Source organism: Sphaeramia orbicularis, chromosome 17 (assembly GCF_902148855.1).
Source record: "Sphaeramia orbicularis chromosome 17, fSphaOr1.1, whole genome shotgun sequence".
NCBI classification, from domain to species: Eukaryota; Metazoa; Chordata; class Actinopteri; order Kurtiformes; family Apogonidae; genus Sphaeramia; species Sphaeramia orbicularis.
Window position 1 is genome coordinate 51,057,355 of NC_043973.1, and position 27,561 is coordinate 51,084,915.

The following is a 27,561-nucleotide window of genomic DNA, read 5'->3' on the forward strand; positions in this document are numbered from 1 at the left end:
CCTGGTGGTCTGTGTTCTCACCTGTTGTCCGTGGTAGAACACTGCCAGCAGGAACATGGCCATCAGGAGCAGAGACGTCTCTTTGGTTCCCAGGAAGTTTCTGACGGGAAAAAAAACAACAAAAAAAGAAAAACTTCAAACAGGTGTCATTAAATAGAATAGAACAGAACAGAACAGAATAGAACAGAACAGAACAGAGTGGTGTTCAAAACAGTCTGTGTTTGAGCTGCAGGTTTGACTGAAAACATTTGAATAATCCCAGAAACTGTCGGATGTTCATCTGATCTGAGTCCATTCTTCTGCAGAACTGTTGAAAACATGATGTGTGTTTAAGGCCTTAACACCGGGGTGTCAAACATACGGCCCGTGGGCCAAAACCGGCCACCAAATGGTCCAATCCGGTCCAATCCGGTCTATGGGATGAATTAGAGAATGACAAAAATTGACACTGAACGTACAAAAAATAAAGGAAGTTAGAACCATGTTAGTTCAAGTTCCACATTAGAACACAAATCAACCCTAGAACCTGCTGATCCACATTTAGGCCTCTGTCCTTCAAATGAGGACGTGTTCAGATTGGTGACCTTTCATCTAATTTCCCAGAAGGCTTTGCAGTCAGGAACCCGACCCCCATATGGAATCGTCTTATTCTTCTTCTTCCTCCTCTTCCCTCTTCTTCCTTCTGTCTTCTTCTCCTCCTCCTCCTCCCCCTCCTCCTTCTTCTTCTCCTTCTCCTCAGCTCGTCACTGACGTTGGCCTTCGTACATGGTCACTGTAAAGGTCACTGTATTATCACAGAGAATCACTTTTCACACATCTGTAGCATTAATATCCAGAAAAAAGGTCAACTCCGCCCCTCGCTGCGTTTGGACCACAGACATGTCTTCACCAGAACGTCTCCGATTATGATGTCACGAGTTGATATTCAACCTGACGGACCTGGACTAGATTAATATTTATAATATTTACAACATAAGGACGAGATCAGGGTTCGGATCATTAACCACAACAGTGAACTATACAACACATGTTCATATATGTGAATGTTTGAAACATTAATTAGATAAAATAATGGGAAAAATGGACAAAACTAAACATACCTTGAATAAATCAATGAAGTAATGTAAAAAACTAAACATAAATTGAATGAAATAATGAAAGAACTTAAAACTAAACATAAATTGAGTAAAATAATGAAAAAAAATAAGAAAACTAAACTAACAAATATGTCAAATTATACTAAAAATACACAACAATGCTCTAAAACATAGGAAAAAGAAGGGCAGTGGAGACACCTGTTGGAGACTCTGTGGAACAAATAACACCAATCACTACCATATTTTCTGAATAACACATGAAAATAAATAAATAAATAAATAAATATACGTTGAATAAAATAGTGAAAAATGGACAAAAAATTGTATCAAATAATGAAACAAAATGGGAAAACTAAACAAATTGAATAAATTAATGAAAAAAAACAACAAAACTAAACATATGTTGAATAAAATAATGAAATAATGAACAATACGAAACATAAATTGAACAAAATAACGAAAAAAATCATCAAAATTAAACATACGTTGAATAAAATAATGAAAAAATGGATAAAACTAAACATAAATTGGAGAAAATAATGAAAAATCATCAAAACTAAACATGTTGAATAACATAATGAAAAAAATGGTCAAAACTAAACATAAATTGAAGAAAATAATGAAATAATGAACAAAAATAAACATAAACTGTGTGTGTGTGTGTGTGTGTGTGTGTGTGTGTGTGTGTGTGTGTGTGTGTATGTGTGTGTTCCCGGTCCTCAGTGCTGGACTCACTCTGTGTTGTGGTGGACGGTGTCGTAGCGGACGAACAGTGACGTGTAGAAGGCTTCGGTCAGCAGCGAGTAGACGGCGATCATGACCAGCAGCACGGCCAGCTTCAGCACCGAGTTGAGCCGCAGGAAGACGGCGCACGTCACCATGGCCAGGACACCCGTGAACACGAAGTACTGAGCACACAACACAAGATGCCTGCGTTAAACACACACATTCAGGACACAAACGAGCCAAATCTGCCGCTGTAATACCGCCGACGGCCACTAGAGGCAGACAACTCACACTCAACTTCCACCTAAAAATATTCAGACACTGATTCTTTGTCCTGAACCCAATCTGGTCTCATTTATTTTTATCGTGTGATTTGTTAAATTACACCTAAATTAACCAGATTTGAGAGGAAAAAGACGTTTTGTTTTGTCGGCTTTTCAGCTTCTGTTTATTGACTAAAACAGATTTTTCTTGCTCGGCTGTACCTGTGCTTCCAAAATTAAACTACCGACACATTAAAACCACACAGATGTTTGACGATGTTTATGTTTAAGCTAGCATTTAGCATTAGCTCACCCATCAGCCCTAGTGCTCTCTCAGCTCCGCCCCTTTTACCCAAATATGGTCCAAGAACCGTCAAATAAAAGCAGTAAATAAAAGAGTAAAAATGATTGAACTGGTTCTTTTAAAACCCCACATGATCGACTGAAAAGTGAAATCAGTAGGAAAGACTTTTCAGGTCAATGGAGGATTTGAGCATCATTAACAGTCGAAAAACGTCCAGCTTTAAAACTTTAGCATCTGTTTGTGCAAATTATGTCATAACAAGCCTCAGAGTTACTATATACCAACATGCACAAAAAATACACACAATAATACACAGAAATATACAACAAATATGTCAAATTACACAAAAAACATACAAAAATGCATCTACACATAGAAAAAAAAAAAACAGATCAGGACAGTGGAGACACCTGTTGGAGACTCTGTGGGACAAATAACACCAATCACAACCATATTTTCTGAATAAAATCTGAAAAAATAAATAAACATACGTTGAATAAAATAGTGTATGAAATAATGAAACAAAATGAGAAAACTAAACAAATTGAATAAATTAATGAAAAAAATCAAAACTAAACGTACATTGAATAAAATAATGAAATAATGAACAAAACTAAACATAAACTGAATAAAACAATGAAAAAAAATCAACAAAACTAAACATAAGTTCAATAAAATAATGGAAAAAATGGACAAAACTGAACATAAATTGAATAAAATAATGAAAAAATGGACAACAATAAACATAAATTAAATAAATGACTGAAATAATGCACAAAACAAAACATATGTTGAATAAAAATAATGGCAGAGGTAGTAATAAAGCTAATACTAATAACAAAGCTAATATTACTAATAAAGCTAATACTAATAATAAAGCTAATATTACTAATAAAGCTAATACTACTATTAAAGCTAATAATAAAGCTAATACTAATAATAAAGCTATTAATAAACCTAATACTAATAAAGCTAACACTACTACTAAAGCTAATAATAAAGCTAATATTACTAATAAAGCTAATACTACTACTAAAGCTAATAATAAAGCTAATACTACTAATAAAGCTACTACTAATTTTAAAGCTAATAATAAACCCTAATACTAATAAAGCTAATCCTAATAATAAAGCTAATACTAATACTAAAGCTAATAATAAAGCTAATACTAATAATAAACTTAATACTAACAATAAAGCTAATAATAAAGCTACTACTAATAATAAAGCTAATAATAAACCAAATACTAATAAACCTAATACTAATAATAAAGCTAATACTACTACTACAGCTAATAATAAAACTAATACTAATCATAAAGCTAACATTACAAATATAGCTAATACTACTACTAAAGCTAATTATAAAGCTAATACTAATAATAAAGCTAATATTACTAATAAAACTAATACGACTGCTAAAGCTAATACTAATAATAAAGCTAATAATAAAGCTAATACTACTATTACTACTACCACTAATCATAATAACAATACTACTAAAACTAATCCTACTAATCCTTCTTCTATCACTACTACTACTACTACTACTACTACTAATACTACTACTACTACTATTTATCACAGTGCCCATGGTACCAGGACACAGGATGTGAACCCTGAAAGTGTACAGACCACAATAACCCAGGATGTGAACTCTGACACCTGCAGGTTCAGGTGCTGGTGGTGGTCCTAGCAGTGTGAGGCTGCGCTGAGGTGGATACGTGTGAACAGCTCGTATTTGCACAAACAGAAGCTCTGCACACCCTGACCCGCTGATGTCAGAGCATGTGCGGCGGCTGAAGCTCAGCCGTAAACGCTGCTGCTTCCTCATCCACTCCATCCGTCACATACTGTGGGAGGGAAACAACATAAGGGATATTTTGGAGTGTGACGCCGCATCCTCTCCATCAGCCGACGCCGTCGTCTGAGGCCAGACCTCCCTCTGGGCGCCGGCAGATGTCCGGGATGTTTAATTTATCACTTCGCCGCCGTCGCGCAAGTGAAAGAAGCCAACAGACGGAGTCATGGAGCGGGTACCTCTGGGTAGAAGCAGATGTCTGGGATGGACGCCGACTCGTTGTACGTCTGGTTCCTGAAGGGGCTGGATTTGTCGAAGTCGCACCACAGCTGCGAAATATCGCAAAGAGGGGATTATTATCACTGTCAAATCAGTGTCCAAACACTTTAACCCTTACAGACCCAAACGTCCACCTTTAACCTTTACAGACCCAAACGTCCACCTTTAACCCTTACAGACCCAAACGTCCACCTTTAACCCTTACAGACCCAAACGTCCACCTTTAACCCTTACAGACCCAAACGTCCACCTTTAACCCTTACAGACCCAAACGTCCACCTTTAACCCTTACAGACCCAAACGTCCACCTTTAACCCTTGAAGACCCAAATGTTAATTTTATTGATTATTTTGGTCTTTTTTCCTTATCTTGTCAATTATTTTGTTCATTTTGTTGATTATTTTGTTCTTTTTATTGATTATTTTTGTCTTTTTTCCTTATCTTATTGATTATTTTGTTCATTTTTGTTGATTATTTTGGTCTTTTTTACTCATCTTGTTGATTATTTTGTTCATTTTGTTGATTATTTCGGTCACAAACACCTGAATTCAACGTGTCCACAGACTTTTGGACACACGTGTATGACTTAGACAGTTATGCGATGAGGATAACCATATGCTAATAGGCCACGCCCATCCCATTTCTTCTCAGTTGAAATTCAACACAGGTAATCTTCACCTGGGTCAGAGCAGACCTGGTGCAACTGTCATGTCAGCAAATGCTAATGCGTGGACGTGGAAATGCGATGTCGGTTTGCGCAGTAAAGCCACCAAAAACCACTCACTATGTTGATCATGGCGGCCAGGAAGTTGATGAGGATGGAGACGAAGATGATGACGTTGCGAGCGGCGTAGGTCTCGTTGATCCAGCAGCAGGTTTTCCTCAGGACCAGAGGCAGACATTTGTAGTCCTCCGCCGTGGTCACCAGGACCAGGCACGAGTGGAGGACGATGAGGACCGAGAACTGGATCACCATGGTAACCATCCTGCACGGCAGCCACAGTCACATGGTTACAGACAACAAAAAACACAGGAAACATACGACGCAAAGGTCCAACGGCCATCTGCTGTTCATGGAGTTTTACTGATTGTTATTAATATTATTATCATCATTATTAATGTTATTATTATTTATTTATCGTTTTTACAACTACTATTACTTTTACAGGGTTCCTCCAGGTTTCTACCAGTAAAGTTCAAGAGTTTTTCAGACTATTAAAACAGAATTTAATGTTCATTTCACAGCCAGGATGGAGAAAATTACTGACACCTAGAATTTAGGAAAATGTATTTATTTACTCCAACACCATCATTTTGAGTCATTTCTTAACAGGGGCTGCAAAGCTAGTCGTAATTGGATCCTAATTTCCATATAAATTTTCGGGTTGGGGTCAGCTAACGTTACCTTCTCTCCAGTTTGGACATTTAACGCAGCCAACAAGTTTACGGAAACTGAAGACCTACCATATCAAATTTAATACCTTTAAAGACTTTTTTTACAGTATTACATGCAGATTTGTAAATTCAAGACTTTTAAGACTTTTTAAAACCTAGCGGGAACCCTGTATTATTATTACTTATATGCAGTAGTTACAACTGTTACTATCAATACTTCCAGTATTTTTATTACTATTATTATCAATTACTATAATTAGGATTATTTACTATAACTGCTTTTATTATTTGTTACTGCTAGTATTTTTCTAATGTGCAACTGCCTGTTTTTATAGAACTTGTTGATTTTATTTTCTTCTTTCCTTCTCATAATCTTCTTATATCTGAACATATAGTGTTACGCTGATACTGGAACTTTAATTTCTAATCTAATCTAAAAAAATAATGATAAAAATAAAGAGTCTTACTTGTATATGTGCCTAAGTCTCATCATTCATCTACAGAAGAGGATTAGGGCCACAGGAAAAAAAAAATTAATTAAGGTCCAATATCTATGTTTTATTATTATTATGAGAAAAAAGGCAGAATACTGCCTTTTTTCTCTGAAAAAAAATAAATAAATTATATATATATATATATATATATATATATATATATATATATATATATATATATATATATAATTATTTATATATATATATATATATATATATATATATATATATATATACATATGTATGTTGGACCTTCATTTTTTTTTTTTTTTGCCCAGTGGCCCTAATCCTCTTCTGTACTCATCAGCATCTCTCGTAAGAAAAGAAATGTTTTTAAAAAGTTATAATATTCTATAATATGTATATAATTTATAACAGGAATAAATGATAAGAAAAGGGAAAAGATTCACAGATTAATGAAACAAAACCTTTATGGTCGGTGAAAGCCATCGTGAATCCTGTGAACATGCACCTATGAAGTGAAACCTTGTCATTAATTTGACCTTTATTTAATCTGAGATTATACTGAGTTAAAGGTCACATTTTCAACATAATGAGGCAGAAAAATGAGAACTGTGAAGCCAAGAACAAAATCAGTGAAGGATTAAACCTTAATAAGAAATAGAATTACATTCAGAAACTGGGACTAAAACTAGTAAAATAATGAAAGCCAATAAAATAAATAAAAACACCAAACACAAAACAAAACAAGTGAATGAGCCAAACCAAGAAAAACTAGATGGAAATTGTGGAATTTAAAAATAAATGATGTTATGAATGAATCTTCTGTGACCACGTTACTTAATAAAAGTATTATCTCATTGGAACAAGATAATTAAAATGTACATATATTAAAAAATACATATCATCTTTCAGGGCTTCAGCGACTCAAGATTCAATGAAAGGATATGAGTGGAAAAAAACTCCAAAATAAGCTAGTTCTGCAAATGCTAACATGGAAAATGTGCAAGGCTGGTGCTAATCTCTGTCCAGTAAATGAAATAGCCCTCATTTGCCTTTAATTATGTACAATCCTGCTTTAAAACCCTCCAGGATCTGTATTATATTATATATTTCACCTATAAAGATTGATTAAAAAAAACAAACAAACAAAAAAACAGAGTAAAAGGTGAATGCTAGCGCTTGCTAACAGAGGCTAACATGCGGCTGTGTTGGGTTTACCTGGCAGAGGGAAGCAGGCTTTGGATGGTGGTGATGAAGATGAGCACGATGAAGGCGCAAACCAGGTTGGACTTGAAGACCTCGTCCCTCATCTGGGAATACTGCAGCGTAGACAAGAAAAACAAGGAGGAGGACGTGAGGAGCAGACGGAGGAACTGGACAAAAACCACCCACTGAACACACTGGAACGCACCTCAAACACACCAAACACCGCCACGGACACATGCAACGGGTCGGACACAAGCGTTAGAGAGAGACAGGAGCGGCGGGTTAGCCTCGGGGTCCTGGGAAGGCGCAATGCCGACAAGCACAACCACAGCTGTGAGCCGCTAGCTGTTAGCCCTTTCCTATCAACTGTTAGCTTGTAGATGTGAGATGTAACATGTTTCATTAGCTACTAGTAAACTATTAGTTCTTACCTATTAGCTATTAGCATTTACTATTCCTCACTAGCTGTTAGCTATTACCTATTGACCGTTTGCTTGTAACTGTGAGTTGTTAACATGTATCATTAGCCACTAGTTAGAGTTTAGCTTTTACCTATTAGCTGTTAGCATTTACCTATTAGCTATTAGCTTGTAGATGTGAGTTGTGAACATGTATCATTAGCCATTAGTTAAAGTTTAGCTTTTACCTATTAGCTGTTAGCTGTTACCTATTGGCAATTAGCTTGTAGATGTGAGCTGTTAACATGTATCATTAGCTATTAGTTAACTTTTAACACTTACCTATTAGCTGTATACATTTACGATAAGCTACGAACAGTTAGCTCTTACCTATTAGTTGTTGGCATTTACAATAAGCCATTAACAGTTACCTCTTACCTATTAGCTGGTGGCATTTACAATTAGCCACTAACAGTTAGCTCTGACCTATTAGCTGTATACATTTACGATAAGCCACTAACAGTTAGCTCTGACCTATTAGCTGTATACATTTACGATAAGCCACTAACAGTTAGCTCTGACCTATTAGCTGTTAGCTTGTAGATGTGGCCTGTTGACATGTATCATAACCCTTCCATTGTTAGCTGTTAGCGCTTCCCTGTTTAGCTGTTAACATTAGCTGTTAGCAGTAGTATTAGTAGTACTAGTACTATTATCATTATTATCATTTAACATGAAAATAACTGAACACCCAAAGAATCCAGTTTTCATGATTTCATTTTTCACTTTACCGCCGTATCAGTGTTTGATTGGTTCTTGTTTCTGATGTGTCGTGATGACTTTAAATGGACTTTATTTCATGTTCATTATTATTCGTTAAACATTTGCTCTTTGAATGCAGTGTTCTGTCGGACTTTTACTGATATCAGCTGATGTTTGTGTTGGTTTTTAGGTACCCCGTCCCCTCCCCGTGACCCCGTCCTCGCTTTGTCTCTGTCTCAAAGGGTGCTGGGAAATTAGCAAGAGGGTTTGCTTCACGCTTCGTCACAACTTTGGCAAAAAAAAATAAAAAAAATAGAAAAAAGAGGGAGGCCAACAGCAAATCACTGCACATTTACTGAGGAGGTCAGTGATGTCGGGGGGGTTCTGGGGGGATGGCGGTGGGATTCAAAGGAAAACACACACGTGGAGCGGGAACGGCGCCCAGATGGAGGTCAACTCAAAGGGAGCGCAGTCATGGGAGAAAAAAGCTGCGGAAAAAGTGCATTGCATTGACCAAAGAACCAGCGCGTCTCCTCCGACAGCGACATTCTGATGGTTCTGAAAGTGGGTTTGAGGGTCTGCTTTATTCTGGATGTGAAGTGTCCTGACAGAACGTCTGATCGGATTTGGTGAAATACAATAAAATTTGATTGATTGATTGATAAATCAACTACAAAAGTATCCATGCCATCGATGGTGGATGGTGTTGCTATGGAAACGAAACGGCTGGGTCAGACAGAAAAGTGATCCCCTATGTAAAAGTGATCCCCCCTGTGGAAAAGTCACCCCCACCCCCATGAAAAAGTGACACCCCCCACCCCCGTGGAAAAATGACCCCTGTGGAAAAGTGACCCCGCCCCGTGGAAAAGTGACCTCCTATGGAAAAGTGATCCCCTCCCCCCATACCCCTCATGGAAAAGTGACTCCCCTGTGGATAAGTGATACCCCCTCGTGGAATAGTGACCCCCCATGTAGAAGTGACCCCTGTGGAAAAGTGCCCCCCCTCGCCCGTGGAAAAGTGACCTCCTATGGAAAAGTGACCCCCCATACCCCCCATGGTAAATTGAACCCCCTGTGGATAAGTGAACCCCCACCCCCCTGTGGAATAGTGACCCCCCCCATGGAAAAGTGACACCCCACCCCACCCCCCCCAATGGAAAAGTGGCCCAAGTGGAAAAGTCACCAAATTCGAAAAAAAAAAAAAAAAAAGGTCAATTTAAGGTAAACATGAACACAATACATGTTATGAAAAGCACAAACGTGTTACCAGTCATTAGAAAATAAAAACATAACATCTATGTTTCCACATTTTTTTCATAATTTCAGGTAGATTTCATGTCTGATGTCCATCAAATGTAAAATGAACACAGATTATTTACTTCAGTGTCTATGAATGAATTAATGTAGTAGTTTCAGGTGAAAATGTCATATTAAACACATATATTTAAGTGTATTATGATATAGACAAGTATTAGAACATGTATATTAACATACAGAACACATTCATATAAAGGGGTCACAGCTCTATGGGTGGGTCCATTTTCCAGACTAGAAAAGTGACCTGGGTCAGATTTCCATGGGGTCAGAATTTTATGTGACACGGGCGTCCAGGTGTGTTGGGTTTCAGAGGTTCACAGCCGTAAATAGTCACGTTTAGATTCAGTGTGATTAGATTCATTATTATTATTATTATTATTATTATTATTATTATTATTATTATTATTATTATTATTATTATTATTATTATTACATTAGCCTTTATCTAACCAGGAAAATGACTCGTTGGGATTAACCTTGCAAGTGAGCATATTATACACACTTTACACTTCCTGTTATTAAAGGTCATATCATTCTTCACTCTTTGTTTTAGGTCAAATTCAAAAGTTGTTCATTTTCAACGTGATTTTGACAGAAATGTGAAACACCTGAATACGACCAATCCCAAGTTACATTAACCTACTGGTATCCAGGTGAGCATATTATGCACACTTTGCCTTTCATGATATAAAGGATCACATTATCATTATTATTATTACTATTATTATTATTATTATTATTATTATTATTATTATTATTTTATAGATCTATATATATATATCTCTATAATAAATAAAATATTAGCCTTTATTTAACCAGGAAAAATGACTGGTTGGGATAAACCTTGCAGGTGAGCGTATAATACACACTTTACACTTCATGTAATTAAAGGTCATATTATTTTTCACTTTGTTTTTGGTCTGAATTCAAAAGTTGATTTCTAAAATTCTGATCCATCCACTAAAACCATCCCATAATAAACAGTGTTAAACTCCTACACTAACACCCATCTATCAAGTGAGTACAAAATACACACTGACACATTTAACATTTGACCTAGAACCAAAAAGAATAATAATATGAACCAACGTTGGTGTTAATCACTGACAGATGACAAGACGGAAAAAATTAAAAAATAAATAACTGATAGAATTTATATGTAGAATATTGGGGAAAAAATGTGCTTTTTACATCACAAAATATGGTTTGTTTCCATTACAAACATGTCATTTAAAGGGTTAGAACTATGACAGTTACTGAGTATTTTTGTTTATGGCTCAGGTTGATGAAATACAAAAAAAAAAAAAAAAAAGTTAAAAACAAACTGCATGAAATCTTTTTTTTTTTTTTTTTTTTTTTTTTTTGCTGTTACTATGACACTGTGCAGATGAGGCACTTTTGTTGTAAAAATCTGAATATTAGTGTGCATGTTAACGGAAATTCTAGACTTTAACCCTGACTTTTGTATTTTTTTCTATGATAAACCCTCATTTATCATCTAACTCTGTCAAAGCGGTACGTTATCATCAACGCTGAAACTTTTATTTACCTTCATCATGAGGAGACGACGGAGATACGGAGATAAACAAATGCCGAAAAACAAGCATCTCCGAATGTGTGGTTTCCTTTAGTGATTGCAATGCACTCCCTTACAAAGAAAACATGAGGAAAAAAAAAAAAGTTGAACACACCAACTTTTTCCACCAGACTGTTGAAGGGGAACACGGTCCTTGTTGTGCTCATGAGTAAACTGAAGGAGGCACTGCATTCTGGGTAAAAACCAACCAGCTCTTTATGCTTTTATTCTGTTTATTCAAAGCTGCTTTTCTTCACTTTAAGGATGAAACATGAGGAGCCAAGATGGAAGTCACTCCATAAAACATGTTTGTGTTCAATGTTGAAAACAGGTTTGAAGTGTTTGTTGGAGTGGAGTATGGACCCAGGGTGCACCACGGCGGAAATCAGACCAGAAAACGGGGGAAAAAAACACCAATACATGTGGACTTTAAACTGCATATCAGGATGTATGTTGAATAAATAAATAAACGAGCTGTAAACGCATTGAAAAACAATTGTATATTTGGAGCAAAAACTAAATAGAGCTGAAATATTTCAAAAATGTACATAAATGAGAACAAAGTTTGAATATTATGAGAAAAAGCAGGTTTGTTAAAAGGAGAAAAAAGGCTAAATATAGTGAGATTAAGTGATATTTTATGTTTATGTCCTTGAACGCCACATGATTTGGTGATTTCATGAAAAAATACATAAATAATATTACAATTTTCTTTTATTCCTGCACTATTATGACTGTTCTCAAAACATCTGATTTCTTAATCCTCGGTTTATTATTATTATTATTATTATTATTATTATTATTATTATTAATTGTATAATTCCAGTAATTTACATTGTCTATTATACGTTACTCTGATGATGATAAACTGAGGACGATTTATTTTCAAATCTTTAAGTTTCATTTTCTTTGTTTTTCTTGACCTGATTTAATTAATTTCCCCATTAATTACACTGATCTGTATTTGACATTTACTCTGTTTATTGACTTTATTTTAACTGTAATTATTTCAAGGTAATTTAAGTTTATAACTCATCCGTCTAACAGAAAAATGTTTTTATACAGTCTAAACTTTAACATAAAACCAGTGACAGTGAATAAATAAAGAGTAAAGAGTTGAAAATTAATTACATTTTTTACATTGATTTATTCCACATATTCTAACGAGTATTTTATTTCATTCTATTACTTTTAATAGTTTTAACCCAAACATGCAAATATTTTGACCTTATTTTACTGATTTTCATTCCTGTAATTCTGATCTTTTATTTAGTACTCTTTATTAATTTCATATATTTAACGCTGGTTAAATGCTCCATATTTTTGGTACCTATGTCAGTTCATTTAAAAAAAAAAAAAAATTAAAGAAGCAATAAAATAAAACACCCAAAGTTATCCAAAAAAAAAGAATAATAAATCAACACAACAGTAATTAACATGAACTAAATATGACACAAACTGAACAAAACTGAAGAAAAAAATTAACAAAAACAAATGAAATAAATAAAATGAAGAAAAAATGAAGAAAATAAGGTTGTAGACACTTGTTTTATGTTCAGTTGATGATATATTTTAATGAAAATGTCGTATTTCTTCAGTTTTCTCTGTTTTGATATAATATTTCATGTCTTTTTTACTTGTGTGTGTGTATATATATATTTTTTTTGTTTTGTTTTGGGTTTTTTTTTTTTGGGGGGGGGGTCATTTTTTTACATAATTAAATTAATGGTTTAAACCAGCATTACTTCAATATTTCATGTCTTTCTTATTTGTAAAAATATATGTATTTTTTATTTCTTTTTTGGGTAAGTTTTGGCATAATTAAATTAACTGTTTAAACCAGCATTACATTAATATTTCATGTCTTTTTTATTTGTAAATACAGAATTTTTTTTGGGGGGGGGGTCATTTTTGACATAATTTCATGTCTTTTTTATTTGTAAATATAAAGCGTTAATCGTGGCACACTTCTGACTCCATACATGGTTTCAATAGGATTCTTTTTTTTTTCTCCATACTGTGCGGTGGTGTGACTCCTTCCTGCTTGTAGTGGCGTGTCAGGGGCCTTGAGCTTACTCATGATAGGATCAAAACAGTCCTTGGTGATTGTTCTGCTTCTGGAAACCTTCATCTACGAGTATGAGGAGGGAGAGAGAAAGAAAAAAAAACAGTGATCTGTCTAAACCCCAGCTACCTTCTCTTCCAGGCTGGAGTCTTTAAACATCAGTGAGAAAGGCTTGATATGCTCTCTTCTCAACTTATCGCCACTCCGTAAGTCGATGGCGCTCTCTATTCGCTTGTTAATTTCCTCAGGACCAGAGTGGACATGCAAAGCTTGTGCGAGATGGTTTGGAAGCAGATTTATCGAATTTCTCGTTAGGGCAGCCAGAGTCTAGGGGGAAAGCACATGCACATAGAATGAACCTGCTTGTCCCCCGCCGTTTCATTCAAGTCACAAAATGAACCAAAAGAACAAAAAAAGAACAGACACACAGTTACGTTCAGTACATACGCCAAAAGAAAATTAAAAGAGAAAGTGGAAGTAAAAAGGGGGAGGAGACCAAAATGCAACGTTCGCTGTCATGCATCTGACATTCACCCGCAGCATGTTCAGCTCGTACCAATGTTAGTGGTGACACGGCTCCTCAGAATACACAACAGGCACTGACTACACACACACACACACACACACACACAAGATGGTAGCCATGGAAACCACTGATGTCCTGTCAGATCCAAGTAAAACCCAAGTTGCTATCACACATTTTCATACACTAACAGGTACTAACAGGTACAAATAAGTACTAACAGGTGCTAACAGGTTAACCAGTAACTAGTACTAGATTTAAAGGTGTTCAATGAGGAGTTAATAACACAAACTGTGACCAGCAGGGGTCAGTCTGGTACAAAAACACACTAAGGCTCTGTTCAGACTGAAGGTAACGGTGGCCCAAATCGGATTTTTTCACCCATATGTGACCTGGATCTGATCTGTTAAAGACAGTCTGAACAGCACTAATCTGACCCAGACCACCGTCATATGTGGTCCTAAATCTGACCCAGACCACTGTCATATGTGGTCCTAAATCTGATCCAGACTACTTTCATATGTGGTCCTAAATCTGACCCAGACCACCGTCATATGTGGTCCTAAATCTGACCCAGACCACTGTCATATGTGGTCCTAAATCTGATCCAGACTACTTTCATATGTGGTCCTAAATCTGATCCAGACTACTTTCATATGTGGTCCTAAATCTGACCCAGACCACCATCATATGTGGTCCTACATCTGACCCAGACCACTTTCATATGTGGTCCTAAATCTGACCCAGACCACTTTCATATGTGGTCCTAACTCTGACCCAGACCACTCTCATATGTGGTCCTAAATCTGATCCAGACCACTTTCATATGTGGTCCTAAATCTGACCCAGACCACTGTCATATGTGGTCCTAACTCTGACCCAGACCACTTTCATATGTGGTCCTAAATCTGACCCAGACCACCGTCATATGTGGTCCTAACTCTGACCCAGACCACTGTCATATGTGGTCCTAACTCTGACCCAGACCACATTCATATGGCTCAGAAACCTAACAAACGACCCTGTGGACAATCTGAGACTGATGGAGGCATCCACCATCAACAGGATTAGGACAGAAATGTGAAACACCTGAATACGACCAATCCTACGACCGATTAACCTACTGGTACCCAGGTGAGCATTTATGCACAATTTACTTCAGGTTGAAAAAGGTCATTATTATTGTTATTATTATTATTATTATTATTATTATTATTATTATTATTATTATTATTATTATTAGAGGTGTGTATCGGCAAGAATCTGGCGATACGATACAAATCACAATACTAGGATCACGATACGATATATCATGATACTGTTAAAAAGGTAATTTTTTGTTTGTTTCTTTCTTTTTTAAAAATTATTATTTCCTGGAAGAATTGAATTACAGCAGAAATCTGCACAAATACTAAACACATTTTTATTTGATTAGAACAGGATCTAATGTTATGTCACAAAATGTTTCTAATTCTCCTAGTTTCCAGAGGAACTCCCATCTGCCTCTCAGAGAGCAAAAAGTGCTTTTAGGATGATTCAAATAACCATTATTTATTAAAACAGTGTTAAAAAAAATAATAAATAAGGTATAAACAATGAAGAAAACCAAAAAAACAAAAATGAACCTCCACAATATCTGCATTTGAATAAATACCTAAAAATGTCGATACAGTACTTTTTAATATCGATACAGTACTGTGAAATGAAATACTGTGATATATTGTAGAACCGATATTTTCTAACACCCCTAATCATTATCATAAGTAGCATGAACAAAATAAGACACAAACTGAAAAAAAGTGAAAGAAAAATAATGAAATAGGAAATGTAGAAAAATAAACAAAAAATTGCAAAAAAAAAATGAAGGAAAAATAATTCCACAGAAAAAAAATTGAACCAGAGCAGCCAAAGTAACCAATAAAATGAACAAAAAATGAAAAAATAAAATAAAATAAAATTGTATATATATATATATATATATATAAATAAAACTGGAACTGACATATAAAAAATTGATGAAAATAAGGTTGTAGATGGTGGTTTTATGTCCATTTAATGATAGATTTGAGTGAAAACGTCCCATTTCTTCAGTTTTCTTTGACCTTTGACCCTTTGAAGTGACTCTGGTCCTTAACGAACGTCTCCATGATCAGTGAATTAAAGACAGAACAGACCTGGACTGGACTTTCCATCAGTGGGACTGTGAGTTTCAGTGGGCGTTAGACGTGGCGTGTGGTTAGAATGTAAATGTTGGCGATAAGAGGCCGAGGCTGAACTTGAACTCAACACGAGCGCAATTGAATATGAATGAAAAGCTGCGACCTGTGACCGCATGATTAACATACGAGGAAAACACGGCGTCCTCATTAGAATGAAGACAATCGCCGTGGCTTTAATGGGAAAGGACACAATGGAGTACGGTCTAGAGCAGGGCTGTCAAACATACGGCCCGTGGGCTAAAAGTGGACCACCAAAGGGTCCCATCAGGCCCACGGACAAATTTAGAAAGTGTAAAAATGACACTGAAGACATTAAATGACAAAGATGTCAAAGTCATTTTAGTTCAGGTTCCACATAAGGTAAGGTAAGGTAAGGTAAGGTAAGGTAAGACAAGACAAGACAAGACAAGACAAGACAAGACAAGACAAGACAAGACAAGATAAGATAAGATAAGATAAGATAAGATAAGATAAGACAAGATAAGATAAGATAAGATAAGATAAGATAAGATAAGATAAGATAAGATAAGATGGACCTGTGGAGTTGAATGAATGAAGAATTCAGACCCAAGCAGAGCATTTACAGTTTATGGAGACCACAGAGAAATGATGGAAAACGAAGAATTCCATTTAAAAAAAAACAAAAAAAACAAACAAAATCACTGCTTTACGAACCCCAGCAAAGAATTAGTTTCTGACCCCATATATATATATATATATATATATATATATATATATAAACCAGACCAGATTTATGAATATCAGATGGACTTCCAGCAGGACATTTTTTGCAGTGTATGCCTACATGTGTGTGGAAGCTCAGCTGTGTGTGCACGGACCAGCAGCAGGAGGCTGGACGTCCACTCTCCGGCCTCCATAGCGTCCCTGCCCTGGGCGTCCACGTGTGCGGACACTGGGACACTGGGATGGTTGCTGTGGTTCCATCTAAAGGCCACCTGCTGACATTTCCCCTCATCCACAGTAAGGGCCGGGGATGGGCCTCATGGATGATACATATTAATAACACTACACACTGGCGGCTGGAAAATGCCAACATATGATGCCAGAAAAAGGGCAGATGAAGGCGAGGTGTGTGTGTGTGTGTGTGTGTGTCGGGGGGGGGGGGGGGGGGGGGGGGCAGTGACAGTTAATCCCATACATCGGAGCCACAGACTCAGTGGAGTTGACGGTGACATGTCTTATTTAGCAGCGGTGGACTTGTGTAAACACTGCACATGCATCAGGTGGAAGACGGCGCCCATCTGTCTGTGCCGCTGTCACTGCTACGTCTACCTGTAACAAAGGCTCAGCCCTTCACTAGGGAAGTCACGCCAGATTATGTATATGATCTCGCGTTGTTTCGTTTGATTTCCTGTTTCTTGATGTGAAGCACATGTACTGTAAAGTGAGCGATTCACCAAAGTATAAGCTCCTTTTCCGTGTTCGCCTTTACCACAGAAGCACCAAGTTAATGAAAAAAAGTAAGTGCATGTTGTGTGTGTTCATAACATATGGTCAATGTAGCTATAATTTTCTCTGTGTAATTCTGTTAGCCACACTAGTTTATTATCTTAGGGCCGCGGCCCGGTCGCGGTCGTTAATATGCGCAGTTTAGAGCTCGTTAATGAGCATTTACATATTATGGAGTTATCTAGTGTTGTAAGGCTTGTTATTCGTTGTGTCGATGCAGGGGTGGATATAAAGTTGTAGATCGTGAGTGCGTGTGGTTGCCATGTTTGTTTATTTAACGCCGCTAGATGGCACCATTGTATTAGCTAGGGCAGTAAAGCCAGGTGTAGATTACTGCACAAAGTGAGTATTTTATTTTCCTTGGTCAGGATATGTACAGTCAGTCCAGCTGTGATTTACAAAGCTGACAATTAATACTGAACAAACAAGAAGTGAAACTGAATTATACAAGAGCTGCAGCATCTGAAACCGACCACAATGAACATTTGACAGATAAACAGAACCACAGTGCTGCAGTTTCACAACCACAGTTTGTCTGATATGGATTGGGATTGGCTCTGTCAACTCAACACAGATTTTTTATTACCTCCGCCAAGCGTAACAGTGGAGGTTCTGTTTTCATCAGGGTTTGTTTGTTTGTCTGTTAGCAAGATAACTCAAAAAGGTAAGGACAAACTTGGATGACATTTTCGGGAAATGTTGATACTGGCACAAGGAACAAAGGACTAAATTTTGGTGGTGCTTTTCTAACTACAAAAGCAGTCGGACCTCCACCAAGGCAGATCAGCCCCCCCGCCCCGATCCCCACCAAAATGTAATCCTTTGCTCCTTGTGCCAGTATCAACATTTCCTGACAATTTCATCCAAATCTGTCCTCAACTTTTTGAGTTATCTTGCTAACAAACAAACAGACACACAGACAAACAGACAAACCCCAATGAAAACATAACCCCCTCAGCAGTTATGCATTTGGCTGAGCCAGACACACCTATTTATAAAATAAATCCAAAGTGGGTAAAACAGATAGGAGACCAGGACATGTCCTTTTCTTGGGAAAGAACCACCAAATACCAGGGCCAAACCAGGGCCAAACCTGGGTCAAACCTGGACCAAACCTGGGTCAAACCAGAGCCAAACAGGGAACATATGGTGTGTTCAAATCCAATGTCAAACTTTCTGTGTTTCTTCATCTTGCTTCACCAATGAAATGCACAAAAAAATGTCAAAAACCCATTTAAGAGTGAGCTGTGGATGCATGTGATGTTGGATTAGAGGCGTAGTGCTGCACAGTATGGATCCACGGTACATCCACAGCCCACAGCGAAGGCCTCATTAGATCATACACTAATGTTTGGCAATGGGAGGTAAAAATATGTTAACAGCAGCACATCAATAATTCATGTAGATCATGCATGGTCATGGATCTGATGCATAAAAGCAGAAATGAATATATAAGAACCACAGCTGTAACCGGTTCGAAGACGAACAAACACTCGACTGCACAGATTCAGACTCACTGTGGAACTGGAATAGAACATAAACAATATGGAATATTAAAGAGAACCCACTGTCATTATGGGAAGGACACAGACAGTGATGCATTATGGGTTGTTTGTAGTATTCATGTTGCAGGGTGAGTGTGATCTGTGACCTCGGACGAAGGAGTTAAATACTATTTACAAAAGATAAAAATGGACAAAAATGTTCCTGTTCACTCATTTTCTTATGTTCAATTCACAGATCATGTAGATGTTCATTAAAACTCAGTTAATTCAAAGGTTGTTTTGTCAATACATACATTTACTTTTCAATAAATGTTCATTTTTGATAATTTTCTTCTTTTTTTTTGATCATTTTTTGTTCATTTCACTGTGAACCCACTGTGTGAAGAGTCAACTACAGGTGAAGTGAAATAGCAGGAGGAAGGAGGAGGAGGAGGAATAGAAGAATGAAAAGGATAGGGAGTAGGAGGAAGAGGAGGAATAGAAGAATGAAAAGGATAGGGAGTAGGAGGAAGAGGAGGAATAGAAGAATGAAAAGGATAGGGAGTAGGAGGAAGAGGAGGAATAGAAGGATGAAAAGGATGAAGAGGAGGAATAGAAGGATGAAAAGGATGAAGAGGAGGAATAGAAGGATGAAAAGGGTGAAGAGGAGGAGGAAGAGGAGGAATAGAAGGATGAAAAGGAGGAAGAAGAGGGGGAGGAGGAGGAAAAGGAGGACAGAAAAGGAGGCGGGGGGGTAGGAGGAGGAGAAGGAAGAAGGGAATAAAGGGATGAAGAAGAGACAGAGGAGGAGGAGGAAGATGAAAAGGATGAAGAGGGGAAGGATGAAGAGGAGGAGCTAAAACCAACCCCGCCCCCTTTAAACATTTCCTGGGTCTTTTGGTCCCCACTCGAACACACGTCTCATAACCCACACATTCCCAAACGTGGCTCTGTTGTGGTTTTGACCTGGATTTGCCGGCGCAGACGGAGGCGCACTGGGTCTGCTGAGGAAAGGCGGCGGCCTCCTTTGAGGTGAAAGCCTTGTGACAGCGCCGTGCATCATGGGAGCCAGCAGGCACACAGCCAAGCATGAAAGAGGCCCAGACAGACGCACTGAGGCGGAGCATTCAGGGAGCCACGCCCACTTCCAGGACCGGTCTGCGGACCGGCCGGACGCCACCGTGACGCCGCGGTCAGTCGGCGCAGATCGATGCGTTTTATGAAAACAGACGAGGAGGACGAAGGGCGCGCACAGATCAAGCATTTACCTGTAGAAAACACCAACGAAGAAGAACCAGCCTCTGCCACTGAGTCCAGTATGATCATGTCCTAGACTAGACTAGATTAGATCAGACTACATTAGACTAGACTAGATTAGATCAGACTACATTAGACTAGACTAGATTAGATCAGACTACATTAGACTAGACTAGATTAGATCAGACTACATTAGACTAGATTAGATCAGACTACATTAGACTAGACTAGATTAGATCAGACTACATTAGACTAGATTAGATCAGACTACATTAGACTAGATTAGATCAGACTACATTAGACTAGACTAGATTAGATCAGACTACATTAGACTAGATTAGATCAGACTACATTAGACTAGACTAGATTAGATCAGACTACATTAGACTAGACTAGATTAGATCAGACTACATTAGACTAGACTAGATTAGATCAGATTACATTAGACTAGACTAGATTAGATCAGACTACATTAGACTAGACTAGATCAGACTACATTAGACTAGACTAGATTAGATCAGACTACATTAGACTAGACTAGATTAGATCAGACTACATTAGACTAGATTAGATCAGACTACATTAGACTAGACTAGATTAGATCAGACTACATTAGACTAGACTAGATTAGATCAGACTACATTAGACTAGACTAGATCAGACTACATTAGACTAGACTAGATTAGATCAGACTACATTAGACTAGACTAGATCAGACTACATTAGACTAGACTAGATTAGATCAGACTACATTAGACTAGACTAGATTAGATCAGACTACATTAGACTAGATTAGATCAGACTACATTAGACTAGACTAGATTAGATCAGACTACATTAGACTAGACTAGATCAGACTACATTAGACTAGATTAGATCAGACTACATTAGACTAGACTAGATTAGATCAGACTACATTAGACTAGACTAGATCAGACTACATTAGATTAGATTAGATCAGACAACATTAGACTAGATTAGATTAGATTTGACTACATTAGACTAGATTCTACTAGACTACATTAGACTAGATTAGATCAGACTACATTAGATTAGATTAGATCAGACTACATTAGACTAGACTACATTAGACTAGACTAGATTAGATCAGACTGCATTAGACTAGACTAGATTCAATTAGACTACATTAGACTAGATTATATTAGATTAGACTACATTAGATCAGACTACATTAGACTAGACTAGATTAGATCAGACTACATTAGACTAGACTAGATTAGATCAGACTACATTAGACTAGACTAGATCAGACTACATTAGATTAGATTAAATCAGACTACATTAGACTAGACTAGATTAGATCAGACTACATTAGACTAGACTAGATTAGATCAGACTACATTAGACTAGATTAGATCAGACTACATTAGACTAGACTAGATTAGATCAGACTACATTAGACTAGATTAGATCAGACTACATTAGATTAGATTAGATCAGACTACATTAGACTAGATTAGATCAGACTACATTAGACTAGACTAGATTAGATCAGACTACATTAGACTAGATTAGATCAGACTGCATTAGACTAGACTAGATTAGATCAGACTACATTAGACTAGACTAGATTAGATCAGACTACATTAGACTAGATTAGATCAGACTACATTAGACTAGACTAGATTAGATCAGACTACATTAGACTAGATTAGATCAGACTACATTAGACTAGACTAGATTAGATCAGACTACATTAGACTAGATTATATTAGACTACATTAGACTAGACTAGATTAGATCAGACTACATTAGACTAGATTAGATCAGACGACATTAGAGTAGATTAGATCAGACTACATTAGACTAGACTAGATTAGATCAGACTACATTAGACTAGATTAGATTAGATCAGACTACATTAGACTAGATTAGATTAGATTAGACTACATTAGACTAGATTAGATTAGACTACATTAGACTAGATTAGATTAGACTACATTAGACTAGATTCTACTAGACTACATTAGACTAGATTAGATTAGACTACATTAGACTAGACTAGATTAGATCAGACTACATTAGACTAGACTAGATTAGATTAGATTAGACTACATTAGACTAGATTAGATCAGACTACATTAGACTAGACTAGATCAGACTACATTAGACTAGACTAGATTCAATTAGAGTACATTAGACTAGATTATATTAGATCAGACTACATTAGACTAGATTAGATTAGATCAGACTACATTAGACTAGATTAGATTAGATTAGATTAGACTACATTAGACTAGATTAGATTAGATCAGACTACATTAGACTAGACTAGATTCTACTAGACTACATTAGACTAGATTAGATTAGATCAGACTACATTAGACTAGATTAGATTAGATCAGACTACATTAGACTAGATTAGATTAGACTACATTAGACTAGACTAGACTACATTAGACTAGATTAGATTAGATTAGATTAGATTAGACTACGCTAGACTAGATTAGATCTGACTACATTAGACTAGACTAGATTAGATCAGATTACATTAGACTAGACTAGATTAGATCAGGCTACATTAGACTAGACTAGATTAGATCAGACTACATTAGACTAGACTAGATCAGACTACATTAGACTAGATTCGATCAGACTACATTAGACTAGACTAGATTAGATCAGACTACATTAGACTAGACTAGATTAGATCAGACTACATTAGACTAGACTAGATTCAATTAGACTACATTAGACTAGATTAGATTAGATTAGACTACATTAGACTAGACTAGATTAGATCAGACTACATTAGACTAGACTAGATTAGATTAGACTACATTAGACTAGACTACATTAGATCAGACTACATTAGACTAGACTAGATTAGATCAGACTACATTAGACTAGACTAGATTAGACTACATTAGACTAGACTACATTAGATCAGACTACATTAGACTAGACTAGATCAGACTACATTAGACTAGACTAGATTAGATCAGACTACATTAGACTAGACTAGATTAGATCAGACTACATTAGACTAGATTAGATCAGACTACATTAGACTAGATTAGATCAGACTACATTAGACTAGACTAGATTAGATCAGACTACATTAGACTAGATTAGATCAGACTACATTAGATTAGATTAGATCAGACTACATTAGACTAGATTAGATCAGACTACATTAGACTAGACTAGATTAGATCAGACTACATTAGACTAGATTAGATCAGACTGCATTAGACTAGACTAGATTAGATCAGACTACATTAGACTAGACTAGATTAGATCAGACTACATTAGACTAGATTAGATCAGACTACATTAGACTAGACTAGATTAGATCAGACTACATTAGACTAGATTAGATCAGACTACATTAGACTAGACTAGATTAGATCAGACTACATTAGACTAGATTATATTAGACTACATTAGACTAGACTAGATTAGATCAGACTACATTAGACTAGATTAGATCAGACGACATTAGAGTAGATTAGATCAGACTACATTAGACTAGACTAGATTAGATCAGACTACATTAGACTAGATTAGATTAGATCAGACTACATTAGACTAGATTAGATTAGATTAGACTACATTAGACTAGATTAGATTAGACTACATTAGACTAGATTAGATTAGACTACATTAGACTAGATTCTACTAGACTACATTAGACTAGATTAGATTAGACTACATTAGACTAGACTAGATTAGATCAGACTACATTAGACTAGACTAGATTAGATTAGATTAGACTACATTAGACTAGATTCTACTAGACTACATTAGACTAGATTAGATTAGATCAGACTACATTAGACTAGACTAGATCAGACTACATTAGACTAGACTAGATTCAATTAGAGTACATTAGACTAGATTATATTAGATCAGACTACATTAGACTAGATTAGATTAGATCAGACTACATTAGACTAGATTAGATTAGATTAGACTACATTAGACTAGATTAGATTAGATCAGACTACATTAGACTAGACTAGATTCTACTAGACTACATTAGACTAGATTAGATTAGATCAGACTACATTAGACTAGATTAGATTAGATCAGACTACATTAGACTAGATTAGATTAGACTACATTAGACTAGACTAGACTACATTAGACTAGATTAGATTAGATTAGATTAGATTAGATTAGATTAGACTACGCTAGACTAGATTAGATCTGACTACATTAGACTAGACTAGATTAGATCAGATTACATTAGACTAGACTAGATTAGATCAGGCTACATTAGACTAGACTAGATTAGATCAGACTACATTAGACTAGATTCGATCAGACTACATTAGACTAGACTAGATTCGATCAGACTACATTAGACTAGACTAGATTAGATCAGACTACATTAGACTAGACTAGATTCAATTAGACTACATTAGACTAGATTAGATTAGATTAGACTACATTAGACTAGACTAGATTAGATCAGACTACATTAGACTAGACTAGATTAGATTAGACTACATTAGACTAGACTACATTAGATCAGACTACATTAGACTAGACTAGATTAGATCAGACTACATTAGACTAGACTAGATTAGATTAGACTACATTAGACTAGACTAGATTAGATCAGACTACATTAGACTAGACTAGATTAGACTACATTAGACTAGACTACATTAGATCAGACTACATTAGACTAGACTAGATTACATTCTGAATATGCATTGCATTCATTTTCACGTAAATAGTTGTATGTATGTATGTGTGTATGTATATATATATATATATACATATATATATATATATATATACACACACACACACACACACACATATATGTATATATATATATGTATATGTATGTGTATATATATATATATATATATATATATATATATATATATATATATATATATATCTTGATTATTTGCTAAATTTGTAATTATTTTCTATTTGTCTGTTCATTCTCAGTTCTATAAAGGGCTCATTCAACATGTTTGTAGAAAACCATAAAGAATCAAACTTTTTCCTTCTTTGATTTGGTGTTTGTGTGAATGGAAGTGTACAGTCACACAGATGAGACCAAACCAGACAAAGGAAGCGGTTTAATAAGGACAAATCCAACGTATTCAAAGCCGGCAGAATCCAGCCAGACTCCTGAGGGTGACCGTTACCCACATCTGGGACGTTCTCTCATCTTCTATTTAATGTGGAAATGCAGACAGGTGGGTATTTTTGGACAGTGTAGACCTTGGTTTTTACAGATGCTACAGGACGTGACATGAACCAAACGTGTCCAAACTGAGGCCCAGTGGTGACGACCATCTGCATAAAACAGGAAACCAGACCCACGTGGACCACTTAACCCCGCCTTAATAAAGTGGAATTGAATTGACTTGGCCCACTCCACCCATTAGTCACAGTCCTCTTATTACTCGCATGATGTCAATTAGAGTTTCAGCCTGAAGCGGTGAACCTTTTCATTTTTCATCCACTCAGCTGCATAATTAAAGGAACACAAATACTGTCGACGTGTCGTCTTTGTCTGGTCCTCGTCTGCACAAACACACTCACACTCCTTTAGTTCAGGTTCCACAGTCAGACCAATATGAGCCCCAGTGGATCAGAACCAGGAAAAGAAGAACAGAAGAACCCACCAACCATGACAAATACAAGCTTTTCTCTGGGTTTTAGGGCAAGAACATACATTAGCTTCACAATTAAACTTAAAATCACTTTAAATACTGACATTTAAAAACCACCTTTTCACAAAAAAGACGTGAATCATCTGAAAAAAAAAAAAAAGAAATTTTGCAAGAAAAACAAATGCAATTATCTCACTTTACCTTATCTCATCTTGTCATACCTTATCTCACCTTACCTTATCTTACCTAATGTCACCTGACCTTATCTTACCTTATCTTATCTCTCCTTATCTCATCTCATCTTACCTTATCTTACCTTACCTAATCTTAACTTACCTCCTCTTGTCTTATTTTACTTCATCTTATCTAATCTTACCTTATCTTAACCTACCTCATCTAACCTTTTCTTATCTCATCTTACCTTATCTTATCTCATCTTATCTTACCTTACCTCACCTTATCTTACCCCATCTGACCCTTATCTCATCTTACTTTATCTTATCTCATCTTATCTTACCTCATCTTACCTGATCTTACCTCATCTGACCTGATCTTATCTTACCTCATCTTATATTACCTTACCTCATCTGATCTTATCTCATCTCATCTCATCTCACCTTACCTTATCTAATCCCATTTTACCTCATTTGATCTAATCTTCTCATCTTATCTTATCTTTTCTAATCTTATCTCATCTTACCTTATCTTATCTTATCAGTCTGAATGTGGAACCTGAACTAAATCCACTTCAACATCCTTTATTGTTCAAATCTTCACTGTATTATTTTGCACTAAAGGGTTGGATTGGACCCACTGGCGGGCCGGTTTTGGGCCGGTTTGGTGCCGCGGGCCACGTGTTTCACAGCCCTGCTCTACCTCATCCTGAACGCACTGATGCTGAAAACCAGATCCGACCGACGGGAAAGGAGAGCAAGGACCCTGAGGAGGAGTTGAGTCCTGAGCGGAGTCCGACTTCGACATGAAAGACGCTTCAAAACTCCACCGAGGAGGCTTTGAAATGCAAAGAACCGACGCTCCTGACAGACTTCCACTGCACCAGAAAGAAGCAGGAGGCACTTTACTGAAGCACCACGAGGCACTTTACTGAAGCAGAGCGGTCCTCAGAAAGGGAGGAGGAGCCAGTGAAACAGGAGGGAGGGGACGCCGGGTCCAGAGGTGGACGACGAACGCAAGAGATCAGACGGAAAACACAAAGAGTCAAAGAGACGCAAAACTGAAGCATACGGTGGAGAAAAGAGGAGAAAAAGACCCAAAACTGAAGCATACGGTGGAGAAAAGAGGAGAAAAAGACCCAAAACTGAAGCATACGGAGGAGCAAAGACGACAAAAAGACCC

General features: G+C 36.6%; 1 protein-coding gene across 2 annotated transcripts in view; it reads right to left on the reverse strand.

The window, feature by feature from the left end:
* Nucleotides 1-27,561, reverse strand: part of adcy8 (adenylate cyclase 8 (brain)) — a 93,173-nt gene that overhangs the window by 21,551 nt on the left and 44,061 nt on the right. For both annotated transcript variants that reach the window (XM_030161042.1, XM_030161043.1), the window contains 6 exons: nucleotides 13,776-13,973; nucleotides 7,541-7,641; nucleotides 5,254-5,455; nucleotides 4,430-4,519; nucleotides 1,833-2,005; nucleotides 22-100 (listed from right to left, as the gene is read on the reverse strand). In XM_030161042.1, the coding sequence (XP_030016902.1) occupies nucleotides 22-100; nucleotides 1,833-2,005; nucleotides 4,430-4,519; nucleotides 5,254-5,455; nucleotides 7,541-7,641; nucleotides 13,776-13,973 (843 nt within the window). The remainder of the gene's footprint in view (nucleotides 1-21; nucleotides 101-1,832; nucleotides 2,006-4,429; nucleotides 4,520-5,253; nucleotides 5,456-7,540; nucleotides 7,642-13,775; nucleotides 13,974-27,561) is intronic.